Here is a 21,129-nt window from a genome sequence, read left to right as displayed (position 1 = left end):
TCTGAGGGTTCTTGGTTGTAGTTTGGTTTAGTGCACTGGTTTTCGCAAATGCTGGTGTGGTAGCTGTTCACTGGCCTCCAGCCAGGAGGTGGCGCTTTCAAAAGGGCATCAGCTGTGGTAGTGTGGGAGGATACAAGCTTGCCCTAAGGTAATCTGGATAAGTATTCAGGTTTCTCAGGTGATGGATGGGACCATAGAGCTCCCAAAAGATTATGTCTTTTGCCTTTGGCTACCAGGGTAGGTAAAGAAAGACCATCAGGTGGAGGCAGGTATGGGCATGTCTGGGCTCTGACTCTCCTTGGGCGGGAGTTGCTGTATCTGCTCTGGTGGATGCGGGTATGCTTCTCAGGCCAGTGCAGTTATGCTCCCAGGGGGATTATGGCTGCCTCTGCTGTGTCATACAGGTCGCCAGGGAGGTGGGGGAAAGTCAGCAGTGATGGGCCTCACCGAGCTCCTACACATCCAGCAAGGCCAGTCTCGCTCCCACCATGCCCCACCAACAGCTACTGAGTTTATATTCAGGCAACCAATGAGGAGGGCTGAGATCTTGCCCCAGGCTACAAGCCTCCCTGCTAAGAAAGCAAGCAGGGCTTTCAGACTGTGACCTCCCTGCCCTCTGTGGCTTCTGTGCTTGTGTCTGTACTTCCCATTTCTCACTGCCCCCCACCACCCTTGATCCCCCGTTCCTGGATCCTGCCCAGGAAAATTTGTACTTGGTGGAAATTATTGCAAAGTTCAGCTAGAAGTTTCCTTCTCCCTGTGGTCCTTCCCCAGTTCCACTGGCAGCTCTCCCTAAGGACCCCTGTGAGATAAAGTCAGAAATGGCTTCCCTGGAGACCAGGAGCACCTCCCGGACTCTTCCCACTGCTTCTTCTACTTCATTTGGCTTTCTAAATCCATTTCCGTTCTAGTTAAGGTTAAATCCTTCTCCCATGATCTGGATTTTCAGGTTCCCCAGGGAGGATGTGTGTTTGGAGGCAGAATATCCCCCCTCACACTTTGGACACTCACAGTATTTCAGCTGTCTCACGGACTTTGCAGTGGCAAGCGCTTCTTTCAGTCTGTGAATTATTTCAGTTTTCCTGCTGTGTTCCTGCAGCAGTTCCTGGAGCAAAAGTTCACAATATGAGTCTCCATACACTGTTCTGTCTGTCCAAGTGGGAGCTGCAAGTTAGTCCTGCCTTGTATCTGCCGTGTTTCTTGTAAGTCTGGCAATAGTTTTATATTAAATATATAAGCATATGAACCTACTACAATACTGACTGAATAGTGAATTTATATCTTCTTCTCAACATTCGTCATCAATTACTGTAGAGAGCTAGTGGGCCTGAAAGTACCAAACTAAGCTTTTCTTAGTTTGAATGGCCCTTACCAATGAATTTAACTACATCCAGTTTTTGTTATTATTTAATGTTATATTGAACCATTTTAGGTTAAAGTGATGAATAAAGATATGCAAATGATGATGTTGAAAGTGCCACAAAAGTACACCAAGGAGGCCGGGCGCAGTGGCTCACGCCTGTAATCCCAACACTTTGGGAGGCTGAGGCAGGTGGATCACCTGAGATCAGGAATTTGAGATCAGCCTGGCCAACATGGTGAATCCCCATCTCTATTAAAAGTACAAAGATTAGCTGAGCATAGTGGCATGTGCGTGTAATCCCAGCTGCTCGGGAGGCTGAGGCACGAGAATCATTTGAATCTGGGAGGCAGAGGTTGCAATGAGCCGAGATCGTGCCACTGCACTCTAGCTTGTGTGATAGAGTGAGACTCTGTCTCAAAAAAGTATGCCAAGGAAAACCATTATAGTGAGTGGTAAGATGCACATTTTATCAAATTTGAGTCTATGTTCAAATACATATTCTAGGCTGGGTGCAGTGGCTCAAGTTTATAATCTCAGTAGAGATTATAGGCAGGCCTAAACAAGAGGATCCCTTGAGCTCAGGAATTCAAGACCAGCCTGAGCAACATAGCGAGACCTCAGCTGGACTAAAAATAAAAAAAAGTAGCCAGATGTGGTGGCATATGCCTATAGTTCGAGTTGCTAGGAACCCTGAGATTGCCTGAGCCCGGGAGGTCAAGGCTGCAGTTAGCAGTGATCATGCCACCGCCCTCAAGTTTAGGCAAGACTGCAGGACCCTGTCTCAAAAACAATAAAAACAAAACAAATACATAGTCCAAGAAACCTCAAATAAAGATCAGCAGGCAATTAGTGATATGGCAGAAATAATTTTACTTTATAAAAGGCAATGAAAACTTGTCCCAAGTCTGTGAATGGTAAGAATTGTGTGAATGGTAGATACAGGAACCTGGCTGGAGGAACCGTATATCAGGGGATTTAGAAAGAGACAGGTGATTGCCTAGAAAATGAGAGTAACATTGACTCAGCACCCTCATTTCCAGGAACAAATCTTCTGACCACCACCAGACACATGTGCAGATGCTTATGCTTATGTACGTGTGCTCTATCCTTCTGCCGAAAACCCCACAGCATTCGGAAAATGCGAATATGAATAAGGCTGAAGTATGTATGATTTCCACAGAAGCAGAAGAACCCCATAGTACTGGTGAAGTGTGCCAGGGCAGGAGGGGGAGGCCATCTTCTGTGCTGAAGCGGGAAGGGTGGTGGGTGACTGCCTAGAGCGAAGAATCCCCCAACGCAAAACTACTTGTCGGATGGGCCTACACTTTCCACAGATTCTGAACAGTGTAAACTGCCTTTTGTAAGTGTGAGTAGACTGCAGGGAGCAAAAATCACTAGATTTATAAAGACAATCAGCAGCTCAGAAGAGGAAGACAGAGATCATTTGATGGGATTTGTCAGGGAAAAAGAATGAGAGATGATGGGTAGAAATAGGAAGTGTAATATCTGTATAAAAGAAGCTTCAGAAGCCGAGAATGGACAGGATGAGTTTGATATAATAATTGGTGCTGGTGCAGCTGACTACGATTTAAAATAAATTTGATTTTCACTTTACCCTAAAGACTAAAAAAAAAACAACAAACCATAGTTTCCAATATAAAAACAAACTAAACTATTCAAAAATTATTAAAATAATGAAAGTATTTGAAGAGGACATAGGAAACTTATCTTTACTAACAAGACGTTTCTTACTTATCAATGCATCAAAACCAAAAGCATGAATGAAAAAGAGATTGGATTCAAATATTTGTGTAGCCCCATAAACCTCATTATAAACAAAGCTGAAAGGCAAATAACAGACTGAGAAAAATGTTTCAACATACATGACAAAGGGTTCATACCCTAATATAAAGAATTTGTACACATCAGTGAGAAGACAATTTCTTAATATAAAATTAAGCAAAGGACATGAGCAGGCAGTTGAGAAAAGAAATACAACTAGCCAATAAAAATATAAAAATGTACTGAACCAAATAAGTAATCAAATTAGAAAAAAAAAGGTCATTTGTTTTCCTATCAGATTAAGCAGGCAGGCATCTTCACATACTGTTACTAGAAAAGTAAATCTGTACAATCCTTATTTGGCACCATGTAAACATGCCTATGATTAGTGATTTTACTTATAGTAATTTATTATTAGAAAATAATAGAACAAAATAAATAAAAATGATTGTGCCAAGATGTTCATTGAAGTTTTTTTTATAGTAGCAGAAACAGTCCACAAATTAAAAAATTATAAAATATCCAAACAATACTAGTTGGTTTGGATATTTGGATATTTTATCATTTAAAATGACAAAGATTTTATATACTTTTCTATAGAAAGATGCCTAGGATGTATTGTTAAATTTTTTTTAAAGTTAAAACTCTCTTATCAATACGATTCTGTTTTTTTGAATGCACAGAAAAAATCTAGAAGCCTCTCTACCAAAGAGTGGTTATCTTTTGGTGGTGGGGGAAGAACAAGAGAAGGATGGGATGGTGGTATATTATCAGTGATTTTTTTATTCTCTGTACTCTATTGTATTATTTGGATTTTCAATAAATAAGTACTGAACACACATTACTTTCCTCATAGGAAATGAAACAATGTGTTTCCCATTTTGGCTTTAAAGGGGGAAAGTTCATGATAAGCCTCTGTGCTGAGGTGAAATGCCCTTCTTCCCATCACACTAATTCCTGTACCTAACTTCTACTTGTCTTGATTCAAAACTTACCTTAAATTTTATCTCCATAGAATCCTCCGTTTCCTCAGATTAAATTAGATGTCCGTCCACTATGCTCTTGTCATTCTGTTTAATTATTAGAATTCTTACCTTAAACACTAAATTATGATCTTGAGGACAAGAATTGCTTGATAGACTTCATATTTAAGCAGAGAGAATAGAGCTCATAAGGGCTCAATGAATGTTTATTGAATGAAGGAAGAAGTGAATGAATGGATGTTTAAGTGATGAAAAGCAGGCCCTGACTTGAGTCTGATTTATTGTGAGCAGCCTACATAAATTGGGGATTTCAACCACTATCCTCCTCAAAGTTATCCTGTCTATTGAGAGATACTTAAGATCCTCTTCATTACAGTTGGGTGTGCTGGAGATCATTTCTGCTACCTTTATGGATTCTGCAAGCTGGTCACTGGGGATTCTTGGGACTCTTCTCCTCTGCAGTTCTGATCCTCCACCCCTTTAGTGATCCAGCATAGTATGTGGTGATAGGAAGATTCTTGCTGTCACTACAGCAGCCTTAGGAAAGGTGTGCTCCTCCTATTCCAGTTGGAACTCAGTGTGCATTTGAAGCAATAGTTACAGACAGTGGTTAAGTTTGTATTCCTATATAATCACGGCTACAGGGGAACTAACATAACCCTAAATTTCATTCGTGACACATAACAATTTGTGTGTGACAAAATGTTTTCTAAATGTTTTAAACTGCCATATAAATTCATGATACTCAACTTTTGTGTGTATGTGTAAATTAGGGACTACATGTAAGATCAGTAGGCAAACTTAACTATGTTTCGGATTTAGAGAAAAAATTCTGTATTTTTCCAGGTTTTTTTTTTTTTTTTTTTGGTTGGGGGTAAAATGCTTACCTCACAATTTTAGGTTATCATATTTTATTATAAATCTTATATTTTTTATATCTTTACATTGACTTTAGAGACTGATACAAGGCAAATATAATAATGCAGGCAATTATGGCCCACAATATATGAGTTATGTTTGATACGTCAGATAATCACAAATAACAAATATTTAGTATTTTGGTCATTTAAAAATTTAAATCTCTTACATTAGAAGATGTACACGTTGTTTTCTTTTTCATGAGTGCAGCAAGAACTGTGCCACTAGAGGGCTCTTAATACCACATTTTAGATCATTTAAATGTGTAATACTAATAATATTATAGGTATTGGGTAATACTGTCTTCCCAATTACTATATCATGCAAACTTTTTAGAAAAACCTAATTTAAGTGTAGCACATTTGCGAGAAATTAATTTTTAATGAGAATTACCTTCAGAACTACATTAGTGATCTAAAGGGCATGCATGATAGTATGTGGGTCTTTGAACTTTTAAAAGTTAAAGTAGTCTCTGGCTTTAAGATAGTTTAAACAAATATATACAGGATTAAACATAAATATTTTATATATGTAATGTATATGTTATTTGTCAAACATTTACTAAATACCTGCAATTGATAAGGGATTCAACACGATCTTGTTTTTAATGAGCTAACAATCTTGTGGATTAGAAGAGTTACCATATATTCTAATATGTGCAATGAGAGAGATTCTACTTGGGGGTTAAGATATCAAAATAGGCTGGGCATGGTGGCTCATGCCTGTAATCCCAGCACTTTGGGAGGCCAAGCCAGGGGGATCACCTGAGGGTCGGGAGTTTGAGACCAGCCTGACCAACACGGAGAAACCCCATCTCTACTAAAAATACAAAATTAGCTGGTGTGGTGGCAGGTGCCTGTAATCGTAGCCACTCAGGAGGCTGAGGCAGGAGAATCATTTGAACCCAGGAGGTAGAAGTTGTGGTGAGCCGAGATTGCGCCATTGTACTCTAGCCTGGGCAACAAGAGTGAAACTCCATCTCAAACAAAAACAAAAACAACAAAAAAGGAGATCAAAATAAACCCAAAATAAAAACAAATGAACAGATTGGAAGTCTTCTCTCGTGAGGTAGCATGAGCTGAATCTTTCAGTGTAGCATGGAGAAGTTTAGCTAGGAAGGAAAGGAAGTTATTCTGGCCAGAGGGAAAAGTATGGAGACATGAAATAGCCTGAGTAATTTGGGATGTTTTGTGATAATCATGGACAAATTAAAAATCCATGGGAATAGGTTATATAAAAAACCTAGCATCAGAGCTCCTTAACATTCAACAACCTTTAACCTGCCACAAATGTATGTTTTCAGTGCATTTCCAGGTCATACCCTGAGAGTTGTTCTGATTTCCTTACTCACTTACTGAATATTTATCATATGCCTACCTCTATGTGGTAGGCACCATTCTGGCCCTCAGGGGAGGATGGCCAAAGGACAAATAAGGCTCCTTCTCTTATAATTTACATGCAAGTTAAGAGAAATTAACAATAAATAAGAAAAAGTAGCAAATACCATATAGTAATCATTTATGCACAGAATTAAACAGGATTAAACTGGGAGTGACTTTACATTCCGTTGTTAGGGAGGACCTGTTTGATGGCGTATTATTTAGCTGAGACCCAGATGACAAGAAAGAATCAGCTATAAAATGATGAAGGTAGGCCGGGCGCGGTGGCTCAAGCCTGTAATCCCAGCACCTTGGGAGGCCGAGACGGGCGGATCACGAGGTCAGGAGATCGAGACCATCCTGGCTAACACGGTGAAACCCCATCTCTACTAAAAAACACACAAAAAACTAGCCGGGCGTGGTGGCGGGCGCCTGTAGTCCCAGCTACTCGGGAGGCTGAGGCGGGAGAATGGCGTGAACCCGGGAGGCGGAGCTTGCAGTGAGCTGAGATCCGGCCACTGCACTCCAGCCTGGGCGACAGAGCGAGACTCCGTCTCAAAAAAAAAAAAAAAAAAAAAATGATGAAGGTAAAAGTAGTCTTCAGTCACAATTATTGCAGAAGTCATAAGACAAGTGAGAAGGAGGGCCAGCGACTGATGTATGATGGGCAAGAAGCAAATTGGTATGTAATAAAGTTGGAAAAGGAGGCACAAGCCAGATAAAGTCAGGCTTTGCAGGCCAGAGTGAGAATTTAGGCTTTTATTATAAATGCAGTGGGGAGCCATTAGAGGGTGGTAAGTAGGAGTGTGACATGATGTGATGTATGGTTCTGAAAGGTTATTCTGGCTACTGTATAGAGAAAAAATTGTGAGGGGCCAGAATAAAAGCACAGTATCTAGTTCAGTAGTACTGGTAAGTAATAAGAAGCCATGGTGGTTCTGACAGAGGTTGCAGTAAGAGCTGTAGAAAGATGAATATGTTTGGGAGATGTTTTGGAGGTAAAATATGTCTAACTGAGTTTTTATTTTGAGAAATGAGGCATGTGGTGGTACAGTTTACAGAGATGAACAGGAATAGAGTGAAACCAGTTGAGAGTGGCTGTGAAACAGAGTTCTGTTTGGGTCATGGTAGGTTTGGGGGACGCAAGTGGAAATGACAGGTAGGCAAATGTGAACCTGGAGTACAGAGGAAAGTCAGGCACAGCTCCACGTACATGTTCATGTGCATGTTATGTTCTGAACTTGTGCAGTCAAGCAGTACACAATGTGTGTGACCTACAGAGCATCACTAGCTTATGTTTGGGGACTATCACTGGAATGAATGAGACCAGTAGTCTCAGGATAATTATTCTTAATTAATGCTGTATTTTCAAAATTCATTTTCAATTCCTTATCAAGAATCAGTTCCAATAATTTATTTTGAGTCATAGTAAAACTGAAATTATCTTCTGATGAAAAAGTATATTTCAGATCAATGAATTTCTTTTGCATAGATCTTCTGTTGATGGATAATAAAATTCAAGACATTCTGTCAAACTTGTGTTCAGTGCTGACATTTTGCAGATATTACCAAGATCATTTACTTCATTAATAATTGTTGGCATCAGTTTCATATATTCTCTTCCAATACTTTCATGATTTTTGTAGCTTTTGATTGGTTTAGTTTTGTTTTTACATTTGAATCTTACCATCTGGAATTTATTTTAATGTAAAGTGAGAAGAATGAATCTAAATTTATTTTATTGCAAATCTTAGCCAGCTGTCTCAAAACACATACCATATAAACCTAGGCTTTTTCCATTGATCTGAAATGCCATATGCTAAATTTTCAAGTGAATCCTATGATCTATTTCTGGAATCTATATTGTTTTTATTGATCTACCTATTAATGATAGGTTATGTTTTTATATCAAATTCAAATTGCACATTTACTAAGGAATTTCTGTGTTATAATATCTGTGCATTTATCAAGTTGCAATGAAAATTATTTGCTAGTGTCCCGTGACATTCTTTCATGTTATAAACCAGTTCTTGTATACATTGAGCCAAGATATTATTGAAAAGTTACTTTAACTACCTTCTCTGATTCATATTCTGTCAAAATTTCCAAGCAAACATCTTTTAGAAATTGTTATTTATTCTCAATCTATTATGTCTATAAATTTAATACAATTGAGGTAAAAATTCCAGTTGTCAATTTTTGAGGCTTGACAAAATACTCTTAAAGTTTATCTAGAAGAAAAAAATACTTAGAAAACACCCAATTTTGTAAAAGAATTGTGATGAAAGAGGACCTTCATTACCAGATGTAAAACATGATGAAAATAGGAATAAAGAAGTATTTTTTCGGCTTCATTGCTAACAAACACAAGGAGTTTATTATTATTATAACATACAAAACTTATACATTATACCCGTATTGTCAGCAAATGAGATTTGAAGTTTTTGTGCAGGAGCACGTTCTGATGATACTGTTGCAGTTACAGGAAAACATTCTAGAGTAGTTATCAAAATTAAGGAGCTTGTGCTAGAGTGTAAGTTCACTCATTGCATCTTTCTAGAAGTCTAACTTCAGAAAAGAGTCAGTTGAGCTAAAGAGTAATACAAATTTTAAAAAAATTGACTTATGTAAAGACAATGTGTCATATGCAAGAATATCCTCTTTATGATGTGGTAATATTGAAAGTGATAAATTCCTGTTGTTGCGTGCTGAGGTGAAGTACTCGTGTTTATCAGGGGAAAAGTTCTGGTGAGAAAGTCTGAATTCCCAGTGTTCCTTCAAGATAAGAAGCCAGTTTGGTCTAAACTCTTTGAAGAGTTCTCAACTTTTTGAAGATATGAATTAGACTGACTTGCCTATTGGTCTGATATCTTTGGTATTTTTATGGATCATAATCCTCCCTGTAAGAAATAAGTGCAACTTGGTTTTTAAAGGTAAATAATGCCAAAGGCTACCTGGCTCTCCCACAGGGACCTCAAATTCAACATTCCACAATCAAATTCATTACTTTTCCCCCAAACCTGTCCTTCGTCCTCCTTTTCTTTTTCTTTTCTTTTTTTTTTTTTTTTTGTGCTAATTGTTATCACCCTCTACCTTAATTACCTAAATCCAACACCTGAACATCAGCCTTAGCCTCTCCTTTGCTTTACTTTTATATCCAGTCCCTCTTCAAGTTAGGTTTTTAATTCCTTATCATCTTTCCTATAAGCTCCATCTAGTGGCCCTGGTTGCTTCTGCCTTGGGTAGGTCCTGATCGTCTCTACATTGGACTTCTAGCACTTCACTGAGCAGCCCATTGATCTGGTGGCTGCCAGAATACTCTTTCCAAATGCAAATATCTTCACATTAGGTTCCTACTGAAGGCCTTTTATGAGCTTTCCTTTACCCATAGGAGAAATTCTAAAGTCTTTAGAGTGGCATTCAAAGCTCTCCACAATCTGGCATTTCTCCAGCCTCAGATCTTTACACCCTCCTGGCATGCCTCACTCCAGCTATACCTGACCACTTGGAGTGCTTGGAACCCTGTTTTGCTTCATGCTTTTCACTCACATTAGAATTCTCTCCCACCATTTTTGGGGGAGGATCTATTAATAATTCTCTTTCAATATTTAGTCCAACAAACCTGCAAGCATCATGTTACCTGACTTCAAAGTATACTACAGGTCTACAGTAACCAAAACAGCATGGTACTGGTACAAAAACAGGCACATAGACTAATGGAACAGGTAAGAGAGACCAGAAATAAGGCCACACATCTGCAAACATCTTATCTTCAACAAAGCTGACAAAAACAAACAGTGGGGAAAAGACTCCCTGTTCAATAAAAATGGTTCTGGGATAACTGGCTAGCCATATACAGAAGATTGAAACTGTACCCCTTTCTTACACTGTTTACAAAAATCAGCTCAATATGGATGAAAGACTTAAATGTAAAACCCAAAACTATAAAAACCCTGGAAGACAACCCAGGCAATGCAATCCTGGACATAGGATGGGCAAAGATTTCATGAAAAAGACACCAAACGCAATTGCAACAAAAGCAAAAATTGATAAGTGGCATCTAATTAAACTTAAGAGTTTCTGCACAGCAAAAGAAACTATCAACAGAGTAAACAGCCTGCAGAATGACAGAAAATATTTGCAAACTATGCATCTAGCAAAGGTCTAATATCCAGCATCTATAAGGAACTTAAACAAATTTAGAAGAGAAAAACAACCCTATTAAAAAGTGGGCAAAGGACATGAATAGGCACTTTTCAAAAGACATATGTGTGGCCTAGAAGCATATGAAAAGAAGCCCAATATCACTGATCATTAGAGAAATGTAAATCAAAACGACAATGAGATACCATCTCACACCAGTCAGAATGGCTACTACTAAAAAGTCAAAAACTAAAAGTTGCTGGTGAGGTTGTGTAGGGAACACTTACACACTGTTGGTGGGAGTGTAAATTAGTTCAACCATTGTGGAAAGCAATATGGTGATTCCTCAAAGAGCTAAAAGCAGAATTACCATTTGACCCAGCAATCCCATTACTGGGTACATACCCAGAGAAATATAAATCATTCTACCATAAGGACACGTGAACGTGAATGTTCACTATAGCACTATTCACAATAGCAAAGACACGGAATCAATCTCTAAATGCCCATCAGTGACAGATTAGATAAAGAAAATGTACATATACACCATGGAATACTGTGCAGCCATACGAAAGAATGAGATCATGTCTTTTGCAGGAACATGGATGGAGCTGAAGGCTATTATCCTTAGCAAACTAATGCAGGAACAGAAAACCAAATACCACATGTTCTCACTTATAAGTGGGAACTAAATGATGAGAACTCATGAACACAAAGAAGAGAACAGCAGACACTGGGGCGTACTTAGGAGTAGAGGGTGGGAGGAGAACAAGGAGCAGAAAAATAACTATTGGGTACTAGGCTTAATACCTTGGTGATGAAATAATCTGTACAACAAACCCCTGCGACCTGAGTTTGCCTATACAACAAGTCTTCACATGTATCCTCGAACCTAAAATAAAAGTTTTAAAAAAAAATTAGTTCAAACTTACTACCTTTAGGTAAGAGAGGTGTTGCCTGTTCATCCACCCATTTTCCCACATAATTAACTCTTCTTCCTTGTACTCCTATTGTGGATCCCTTACTTTCTACTACAACACTCACAAAAATACAACCATTTGTTTACTTGCTTCCCTAATAGACTGGAAGTTCCTTATGTCAGGGACCTTGTCTTTTATTGCCAGTGTCTAGCAATGCCACTACTATTTAGGAGCTCTGTAATTTTTTTTTTGAATGAATAAACAAGGGAGAGGGTTCAGAGGCATGATGGAAAGGGTTTGCAGAGAATGCAATAGTGTTAAAGCTGGTCAGGAGGAAGACACATGGGGCAATATGGTGATGAGAGATGGGAAAGACTAGTTTACTGTGGGGGACTTGTCTGTGTATGATGGTTAAGAGTCATGGGAATAACTAGTTTTAAATTTCTGACTAGAACTCTGGTATAAGGTTATTCTGTTGCTGCAGAAGTACAGGTACTACCTGAAGTCAAATGAAGTTTACTGGATGTCATTCAATTTGCAAGTATTAGCGTACACACACACACACACACACACAATTTTTATACTAGCAACACTGCATTTGTCTAGTGCTTTACATTACCCAAAGTTCTTTTATTTCCATTATCTTATTTGACCCTTAAAACAGTTATCTCCCTCAGCTTCAGTTTCCTTATTCTTCGGATTGTTTGCAAGATGTGTTATATATCTGATACACAGTTAAATACCAAATATGTTATCATTACATCAGGAATTTGAGGCTCATAATAGTTAAATGACTTGCTCAAGGTCAGAAAAGTAAGTGGCAGATTTAGACATAAAGTCTAGATTATTTTTACTGCACTAGAGTACAATGAGATACTATCTTCTACATTACTTGAGGTGCAACATCTTTAATTTCCTTGAGAGACTTACCCCAAAGCAGGCTTTGGGATGACTCTATCAGAGCTGATTATCAAATGTAAGCAAAATCTATCTCCTGGATAAACCAAAATGCAAATATAAATAATATTTTTTATAGCTTGTATTGCTTCCTAATCTCCATCTTTTACACTTAAGGGTTTTCAGCAGAGAATCTGAGCAGGATAGCTTCTTGTCCTTGTGAAGTTTTGTGGAGATTTTAGTTGCTCTTTAAAATATTGCTTTTGAGTCCAGTTTTATGGTAGAGCAAGTATCAGTTTGGGGTTTTCGGCCCTAGAATTAAGGTACCAGACATCTGAAGTGAGTACTGGAACACAAAGACAATAACTGTGCTCTGTAGACACTGACAATCACACTCATATGTCTGTGGTTTTTTACAGAGTTCTGCTGAGGAAGAATCTGAAGCCATAAAATGTGAACTAGAGATGAAAGTATTAAGTGAAACTGTTTCAGCAGGTATTCTAAATTACATTTTAAGAATTTAACTTTATTGAGGTTTTCTTCTTACAGAAGAAATACAGGATCATGGTTTAAAATATTCAGACATTGCAAAAATATATTTAAAGTGAAAATTCTTCATAGTCCCTTTTCTAATAGTGTTAACAGATTTCTTTGCTCAATTTATCCCTGTCTCTCTTAATTTCTGATAAAACTATGAGATTATATTATACAAATGTTTTTGTTGAGAATACTTTTCTGCCACCTAACAATAAGTTACATACATAGAACTCAATATATATTTCATATAAATGAATATTAAACATTATTCTAAGAATACATTGGTAACCTCACTTTTTAAAGCAGTTGTATAATTCCATCCAATAATGGAACACTATTTAAATCCCTATTGATAGGTTGTTTCTAATTTTGTATTATTACAATGTTGTAATGAACTTTCTCAAGTGCACATACACAACTGAAAGTCTCTCAACACTTCTGGGTATTCACAAGTGTTTGCATTCAGTCTAGTCCTGGCAAATAGCAGTTGGATATAGTTTAGAAATGTCAAGGAAACGTGATTTAGAAATGTGATGTCTAATTTGTCAGTCTTTTAGTTTGAGATTTATATACATCTTTTCTGTTAACTTTATGTTTCTTTCCCAATAACTTCTAGGAATCTATTTTCTATATATTTCTTAGCATATTTTTTCATAACAGGCCTTTTCTCCTTCACTTTTTCTTTCTTCTACTTCTTTTTTTTTTTTTTTTTTTTTGAGATGAGAACTTGCTCTGTTGCCCAGTAGTGGTGCGGATTATGGCTCACTGCAGCCTCAACTGCCCAGGCTCCAGTAATTCTCCCACCTCAGCCTGCTGAGTAGCTGGGACACACAGGCACGCACCACCAGGCTAGCTAATTTTTAAATTATTTGTTGAGATGGGGTCTTGCTTTGTTGCCCAGGCTCATCTTAAACTCCTAGTCTCAAGTGATTCTCCCACCTCAGCCTCTCAAAGTACTGGGCATGAACCACTGCCCCAGCCTGTTTTCGTTTTAATAACAACACATGCTTATTGTATGGTTTTGTAGATGAAATAAAAACTGTGTCCTCTCCTATGCCCCACCATTACCCATGCCTATTTCCACTTCCAAGGTCAGCTCTATGAATCATTTTGAGTTAACCACTTTTTGAAAAGTCTTAGTAGCTAGTTGAATAGAAACATCCTTTACCAGTATTAGAATTTTAAAATTTCTTTCCTAAGAGCATACTAAACTGTCATCTATTTGAAACCTGTTAATCTGATTAATTTTAGCACAGTTGTTGCTGGTAGAGAATTCTTCTGAAAAGCCAGATTTCTTTGAAAACGATATGGTGGATTTATTCCAGTTCACCACTCTGGGTGGAGTATACCACTTGGATATTTTGGAGCTTCCTCCACAGTGTAAACCAGTGAAGGGATGGATGATTGTGGAAGTAGGTTGATGCTTGAATCAAAACTTATAAGTAAAATAATTGCTCATGCTTTTACTTTATTTCATATTATCTAACATCTAATAAGTTTTAACCCTATTAAACAAACACAAATGAAAAAATGTAATTTTAAACTGTCTTAAATGTATTGGTATTGAAAATTAGAATCAGATACTAAAAGAATGTAAAATAATATGAAGTTTATACTAGAATTCATATATGCTAACCTCATTGTAAATTTACATCATCATGTTTTGTTAGTGCCAATTTTGTCTTAATATTCTAGATCAGAGGTTGGCAAACTTTAACAGGCCAGCTGGTAAATATTTTCACCTTTGCGGTCCCTACCAGCTCTGATGCAACTACGCAACTCAGCCATTGCAGCACTAAAACTGCTGTGTATAAACCAATGGGCACAGCTATGTTCCAATAAAACTTTATTTACAAAAATCGGTGGTGGGTGGGATTTCCCAGGGACGGTAGTTTGCGGACTCTAGTCTAAATCAGTGGTTGTCAATATGTGTTCCCTCGAGCAGAGGCATCAGCATCCTCTGGCATCATCTGGGAATTTGCTAGAAATGCAAATTAATGAGCCCCACCACAAACTTACTAAATCAGAAACCCTGGAGGTAAGGCTCAACAATCTGTTTTGGAAAAACACACCCTGAAGTTTGAAAATCACCAGTCTGAATCCTTGATATACAAAATATGGTCCTAAATCAACAGCATTGAACCCAGCAGCATTAGTGTCAGCTGGGAACATGCAAGAAATGCGTAATGTTGGGCTGCACCTCAGAGCTACTGAATCTGCAGTTGAACAAGATCCCCAGGTAATTCCTATGCACATTGAAATTTGAAAATCAGTCCACGTGATGCCAATGCTGCTGATGCACTGACCACACTTTGGTGATAACGGTTGTTAGATCATCTTTCAAGGAGTTTCTCGCCCCTGTTTTATAAGTAGTAACACTTGTGCTATTATTGACTTGGTTTATTTTTAACTTAACCTCATGGTGGCTTGCTTCCCATAGAATGCTACCATATATACCCAGTTATGTTGTCATAGGCTGCCCCTTCCTTCCTCTCTCTCTTTCTCCCCCTCTTCCTGTCTCTCTCTCTCTTTTCCTCTCACCGTCTCTCCCCTAACACAACCTGTACACAGATTGCTGGGTACTTCTCACCCACAATCCTATCCATTAAGGACCTTGGTGCATTCTTGTATTTGAGAAGTATTTCCCAACCTTTTTTCCCCCCTGTTATTGCCCTAATCACCTCCCACTCCAACAAAACTTTAATATTCTCTTTATCCATAAGGTCCCAGACTGAGCTGGGGTCTTCAAGAATCCATCTAAAGATCTCTTGTTGTTGACTTTTGTCACAGTGTCCTGAGACCACTTCATGCTCTCCCCTTGAACCCAAGGAATCCTCCTTCATAGCTGTTTTTCTCTCCTGCAACAAAGAGGCTTTCCTCATTTTCAAGGCTTTTTCAATAACTTTCCTCCTCTTCTAGAATCTTGCCCTAATTTTTCTTCTATTTTCTAATATTTTTAAATCTTTCTTCCTTCCCTAGATCCTTGTCTGCTGCATTCAGATAATGCACAAATCTTCCTTATCCCAGAAACATCTGCTGTCTGGTTAATTCACTTGCATTCATTCATTTCCATTCTTCTCAAAAGGTCGTCTATGTTTCTGTCTCTTTACCTGCACACCCTTAGCATGGTATTAGAGCATGTGATTTAGGGTCCCATGCACCTGGTTTTGAGTTCTGGTGCCCCTTTGAAGTCATTTTGTAATCTTTGTCAAATTACTTGATTTTTCCAAGTCTTGGTTATCATCTCTGTTAAATATAGGCCTTTAGGATTGCTTAGAGGAATATAATGATGAGGAAGCCCCACCACACAATCTGGCCCATAGGAAGTTCTGTACATTCATCTTTAGTAACTTTTTTTCTCAATCATTTATCTTTTAAATTTTGTTGTGACATTTTGTTAATCTATGTATAAATGGGATCAAACTGCAGTGCTTATTAAAAATAACTATATAGCTTATTCAGTACTATTTACATTTTTCACTGTTACCAATCAACTAACTTGATGTTGTTTTGGTCATTTTTAAAAGATACTCAAAGAAGGATTACAGAAATACACATATCCTCCAGAAACTACAGAAGACTTTGAGACAGAAAATGCTTTCCCACCTATAGAGGTCACTCTTGAGGTTCATGAGAATGTCATCTTTTTTGAGAATCCTATGGTTGTAAGGTGGGATGCTGAAGGTACAGCTTTTATAATTATGTAATAAAAAGAGGGATAATAATAAAAACCTTAAATTGAAACAGGAAGTGTAGTGTATTAACTGAGCTTATTATTTTACATATTTTTTTGCCAATTCTAGGGTCTCGTTTTGTTCTTAATGGAAATGAATAGGGGTTGGAGCTTAGAATTTGCTGAGTGTTGTAAATATTAACTCCTAAAGTATCTATATCTGCCATTGTCTATGAACAATTACTTTATGGTTATACCGTTATGTTTCTAAAAAAAAGAGTTAAAGGCTGGCCAAGGTGGCTCACGCCTGTAAATCCCAGGACTTTGGGAGGTCGAGGCAGGCAGATCACCTGAGCTCAGGAATTCAAGACCAGTCTGGGCAACATGGTGAAACCCCGCCTCTCTACTAAAACATTACAAAAATTAACTGGGCATGGTGGTGTGCACCTGTAATCCCAGCTACTTGCGAGTCTGAGGCATGAGAATCGCCTGAACCTGGGAGGTGGAGGTTGCCATGAACTGCCATGGTGCCACCGCACTCCATCCTGGGCGACAGAGTGAGACTGTCTGTCTCAAAAAAACAAACAGGCCAGGCGTGGTGGTTCATGCCTGCAATCTCAGCACTTTGGGAGGCCGAGGTGGGTGGATCATCTGAGGTCAGGAGTTTGACATTAGCCTGGCCAACATGGTGAAATCTCGTCTCTACTAAAAATAGAAAATAAGCAGGGCATGGTGGCACACACCTGTAATCCCAGCTACTCCGCAGGCTGAGGCGGACAATAGCTTGATCTCGGGAGGCGGAGGTTGCAGTGAGCCAAGATGACGCCACTGCACACCAGTCTGGGCCACAGAGCAAGACTTGTCTCAAAACAAAACAAACAGGCAAAAATGAGTGAAAATATTAAAATCAGGCCAGGCACTGTTGCTCACGCCTGTAATCTCAGCACTTTGGGGGTGCCGAGGCAGGCGTATCACCTGAGGTCAAGAGTTCGAGACCAGCCTGGCCAACATAGTGAAACCCCATCTCTACTAAAAATACAAAAATTAATGGGGCATGGTGGCGCATGCCTGTAGTCCCAGCTACTTGGGAGGCTGAGGCAGGAGAATTGCTTGAGCCTGGGAGGTGGAGGTTGCATTGAGCCAAGATTGCACCATTGCACTCCAGCGACAGAGCGAGACTCCCTCCATCTCAAAAAAAAAAAGAGAAAATAAAAAAGAAAAAAAGTAGTTTAGCAAATCAAAAACAGATAAAAAGTCTACTCTTCTGGAATAACCAAATAGTTCAGATTTTGATAATTAATATTTGATTAATGTTATTTATAAATTGTACACAAGTATTGGGGATGAGGAATGGGCAAATGGGAAACTTGAGAAAAGGAAAACTAGCCACTTTTGTATACCTTTTATTTTTGAGCCGTGGGACATTATTGCTTATTCAAAACTTAAATATTAATAAAATTGTAAGTATCTACAGTGATGTAAGCTAATGATTTGTTAATCTTTAACAAATACCTCCTTTGGAGTAGGCTTGCTGAATTTTGAGAGATCTTGGTCTGGTGAGTTAATATATGCCATTTTAAGGATCCTGGATGAGAGTGCACCTTTGTTTTTAAGGTTTTTCTATATTCATCTGTTGGTGAAGGGATTTATATACTTGGTGATAGGCTGGGAACAAATATCACTAAGGCATAGAGCTTTTATATAATCTACTTATTTAGTTATGGAAAATTTAGGAACAGAGAATTTAGGAATTTATACCAGGAAGTTTAAATATTTTGTTTTTAAAATTTTTTAATGAATGCCCTGGTACTCTACATTTTTGTCTATATAGACAGACATACAAGATGTATTATTTATATTCTAGAAGTAGTCTATGTATTAAAAACAGTAGGCCAGTCGCAGTGGCTCACACCTGTAATCCCAGCACTTTGGGAGGCTGAGGTGCGTGGATTACTTGAGCTCAGGAGTTCAAGACCAGCCTGGGCAACATGGAGAAACCCCATCTCCACCAAAAGTACAAATATTAGCTAGGCATGGGGGCATGTGCCTGTAGTCCCAGCTATCCCAGAGGCTGAGATGGGAGCATTGTTTGAGCCCAGGAGGTTGAGGCTGCAGTGAGCTGTGATCGTGCCCCGGCACTCCGCGGGTGACAGAGTGAGACCCTGTCTCAAAAAACAAAAAATAAGTTAAAAAACCTAGTAAATTCTTACATATTAAACTATAAAATACATCAACATGAACAACTTTATCTCTTTTGATATTGTTTCACAGATGTCACTTTAATGATAATATTCCTAAGTATTTATCACATTAAAAATTATTAACATGGCTGGGTGTGGTAGCTCACACCCAAAGTAATCCCAGCACTTTCGGAGGCCGATGCGGGCAGATCACCTGAGGTCAGGAGTTCGAGAGCAACCTGGCCAACATGACGAAAGCCTGTCTCTACTAAAAAAAAAAACCAGGCGTGGTGTCACGTGCCTGTAATCCTAGCTATTCAGGAAGCTGAGGCAGGAGAATTGCTTGAACCTGGGAGGCGGAGGTTGTAGTGAGCTAAGATCGCACCATCGCACTCAAGCCTGGGTGACAAGAGTGAAACTCCGTCTGAAAAAACATTATTCACATGAAATTAGAATTAGACAAGGCAAATTATTCCACACAATTCAGGGAAATAAACTTGTGCAGAATTTCACTCTACAACTTCAGCAATTAGACGGCGGTAATTTACAACTCTAGTAATTTTTAAACCATGGGGAAACATTTTGCCCGGAAATACTAGAAATTTGGAGAATTTATTTATAGGTAATAACTTTTTACCTTATAAATTAAAATTATTTGGTAATGTAGAGACAGAGGAATTCAAAATAATTCTGTGAATGTAATTGTATTTATTATATGAAATCTAAGAGTAAAAACTAGTCAACAGAACCCTCCAATTGAGAACAGGAAAGAGAGCTAAGTAGAAATGGAGAGCACATACAGGAAGAAAATAGTTCATTTATTTGTCCTATAAAGATGACCCCTCTCCCACCCAAAAAAAAAGAAAGAAAGAAATACAGAGATAAATGAGGCATAGTTTCTTCCTCTTGGAGTTTCAAAGTTGTAGGAGAGGCAGACGGGAAAACACCATATTGTAATACAACGTAGTAGGGTGCTAGCATAGATGTAAAGCGCTGTAGAGCACGACAGAGATGGCTCAATCTTTAGAGTATTGGAAGGCTTCTCACAGGATGGAATGTTGAACAGGGCCCTCAAAGATGAAGAGAATGTTCGCATGCAAGTCTCTGTGTGGGCATGTTTTCAGTTCAGTATGTACCTAAGAGTGGAATTGCTGGATTGAGTACTGAGTTTATATTTAACTTTCAAAGAAACTGCCAAATTGTTTTTCCAAGTAGCTGTACCATTTTACATGTCTGCCAGCAGTATATGAGGTTTTCTGTTTGTTCACAACATTTGTTATCTTTTTGATTATAGCCATTCTAGTGGGTGTGAAGTAGTATCCCACTGTGGTTTTATTTCCCTAATTACTAATAATGTTGATCATCTTTTTAAGTACTTATTAGCCTTTCATATCTCTTCTTTGGTGAAATGTTTATGCAGATCATTTACCCACCTTTAAATTAGGTTGTGTTTTTTTATTGAGTTGTAAGAGATACAAAAGACCACCTACAGGAAGTACGTTAATCGTTGCCTGGGGCTGGAGGTGGGAATGGGAATTAACTGTAAATGGACATAAGGATCTTACTGAGGGGATAAAAATGTTCTAAAACTGGATTGTGGTGATGATTGCACAACTGGGTAAATTTACTAAAGATAATTGAAGTGTATACATAAAACACATGAATTTTGAAGTCATTTTAAAGCAAAGATGATGAGAATTTCCTGAAAGATTAGGGAAGAGTATTGTAGGAGGAAAGAACTATATGTGCAGAGGCCCAGAGGTATACATACAGTGTTGTTAAGGAAATAAAAAAAAGTGGGGCTGAACAGAGAAAAACTTTTTCCCTTGAGGAGTGGCAAGGGATGGAGCCAATAAAGTGAGTCAAGGCGTCATTCTGAAGGTCTTACCATGCTGAGGAGGTGGGACTTGATCCTGTAGGCAGGGGAATGTCTCAGCAAAGCTGGCCTTCTTTTGAGTGTCTGTTCTAAATATGAACAATCAATTTATACACAAAGTATTTTTTTTGGTGGTTTCATTTATCTTCTTTTTTTAAATAGGGAAAAATTGAAACTAGTGTCACTTTCTTCATTAATTATAAAGGTAAACATTGGAGAACTGATGGCATCAGCAATGTATCCTACAAACCAAACGAAAGACTTATAACATTCAGCCTGGACACCTTTGGCCCTGTTACCTTGATTCAAGATGCTCATATTAACATGCCGTACCAGTCATGGGAACTAAGACCACTTGATGTAAATAAAGTACTTTTAACTGTGACTACAGTATTTACTGAGATTCAGATACAAATTAAGGTGAGTTACTATTATAGTTGTTATATACTGTCATATCAAAGGTAAACCATTTTAATGG

At 38.3% G+C, this 21,129-nt stretch overlaps 1 protein-coding gene across 11 annotated transcripts in view; it reads left to right on the top strand.

Moving 5' to 3' along the window:
- The window catches only part of DNAI7 (dynein axonemal intermediate chain 7), an 81,297-nt gene that overhangs the window by 53,215 nt on the left and 6,953 nt on the right, over positions 1 to 21,129 (top strand). For 8 of the 11 annotated variants that reach the window (XM_050746670.1, XM_050746672.1, XM_050746665.1 and 5 more), the window contains 4 exons: positions 12,805 to 12,880; positions 14,174 to 14,334; positions 16,450 to 16,606; positions 20,857 to 21,071. In XM_050746670.1, the coding sequence (XP_050602627.1) occupies positions 12,805 to 12,880; positions 14,174 to 14,334; positions 16,450 to 16,606; positions 20,857 to 21,071 (609 nt within the window). The remainder of the gene's footprint in view (positions 1 to 12,804; positions 12,881 to 14,173; positions 14,335 to 16,449; positions 16,607 to 20,856; positions 21,072 to 21,129) is intronic. The other 3 variants (XM_050746675.1, XM_050746674.1, XM_050746673.1) reach the window with 1 other exon arrangement.

Source organism: Macaca thibetana, chromosome 11 (assembly GCF_024542745.1).
Source record: "Macaca thibetana thibetana isolate TM-01 chromosome 11, ASM2454274v1, whole genome shotgun sequence".
In the NCBI taxonomy this organism is placed as follows: Eukaryota; Metazoa; Chordata; class Mammalia; order Primates; family Cercopithecidae; genus Macaca; species Macaca thibetana.
Note: the sequence above shows the minus strand (reverse complement) of the source record. Positions and strands in the feature narration are given on the sequence as shown.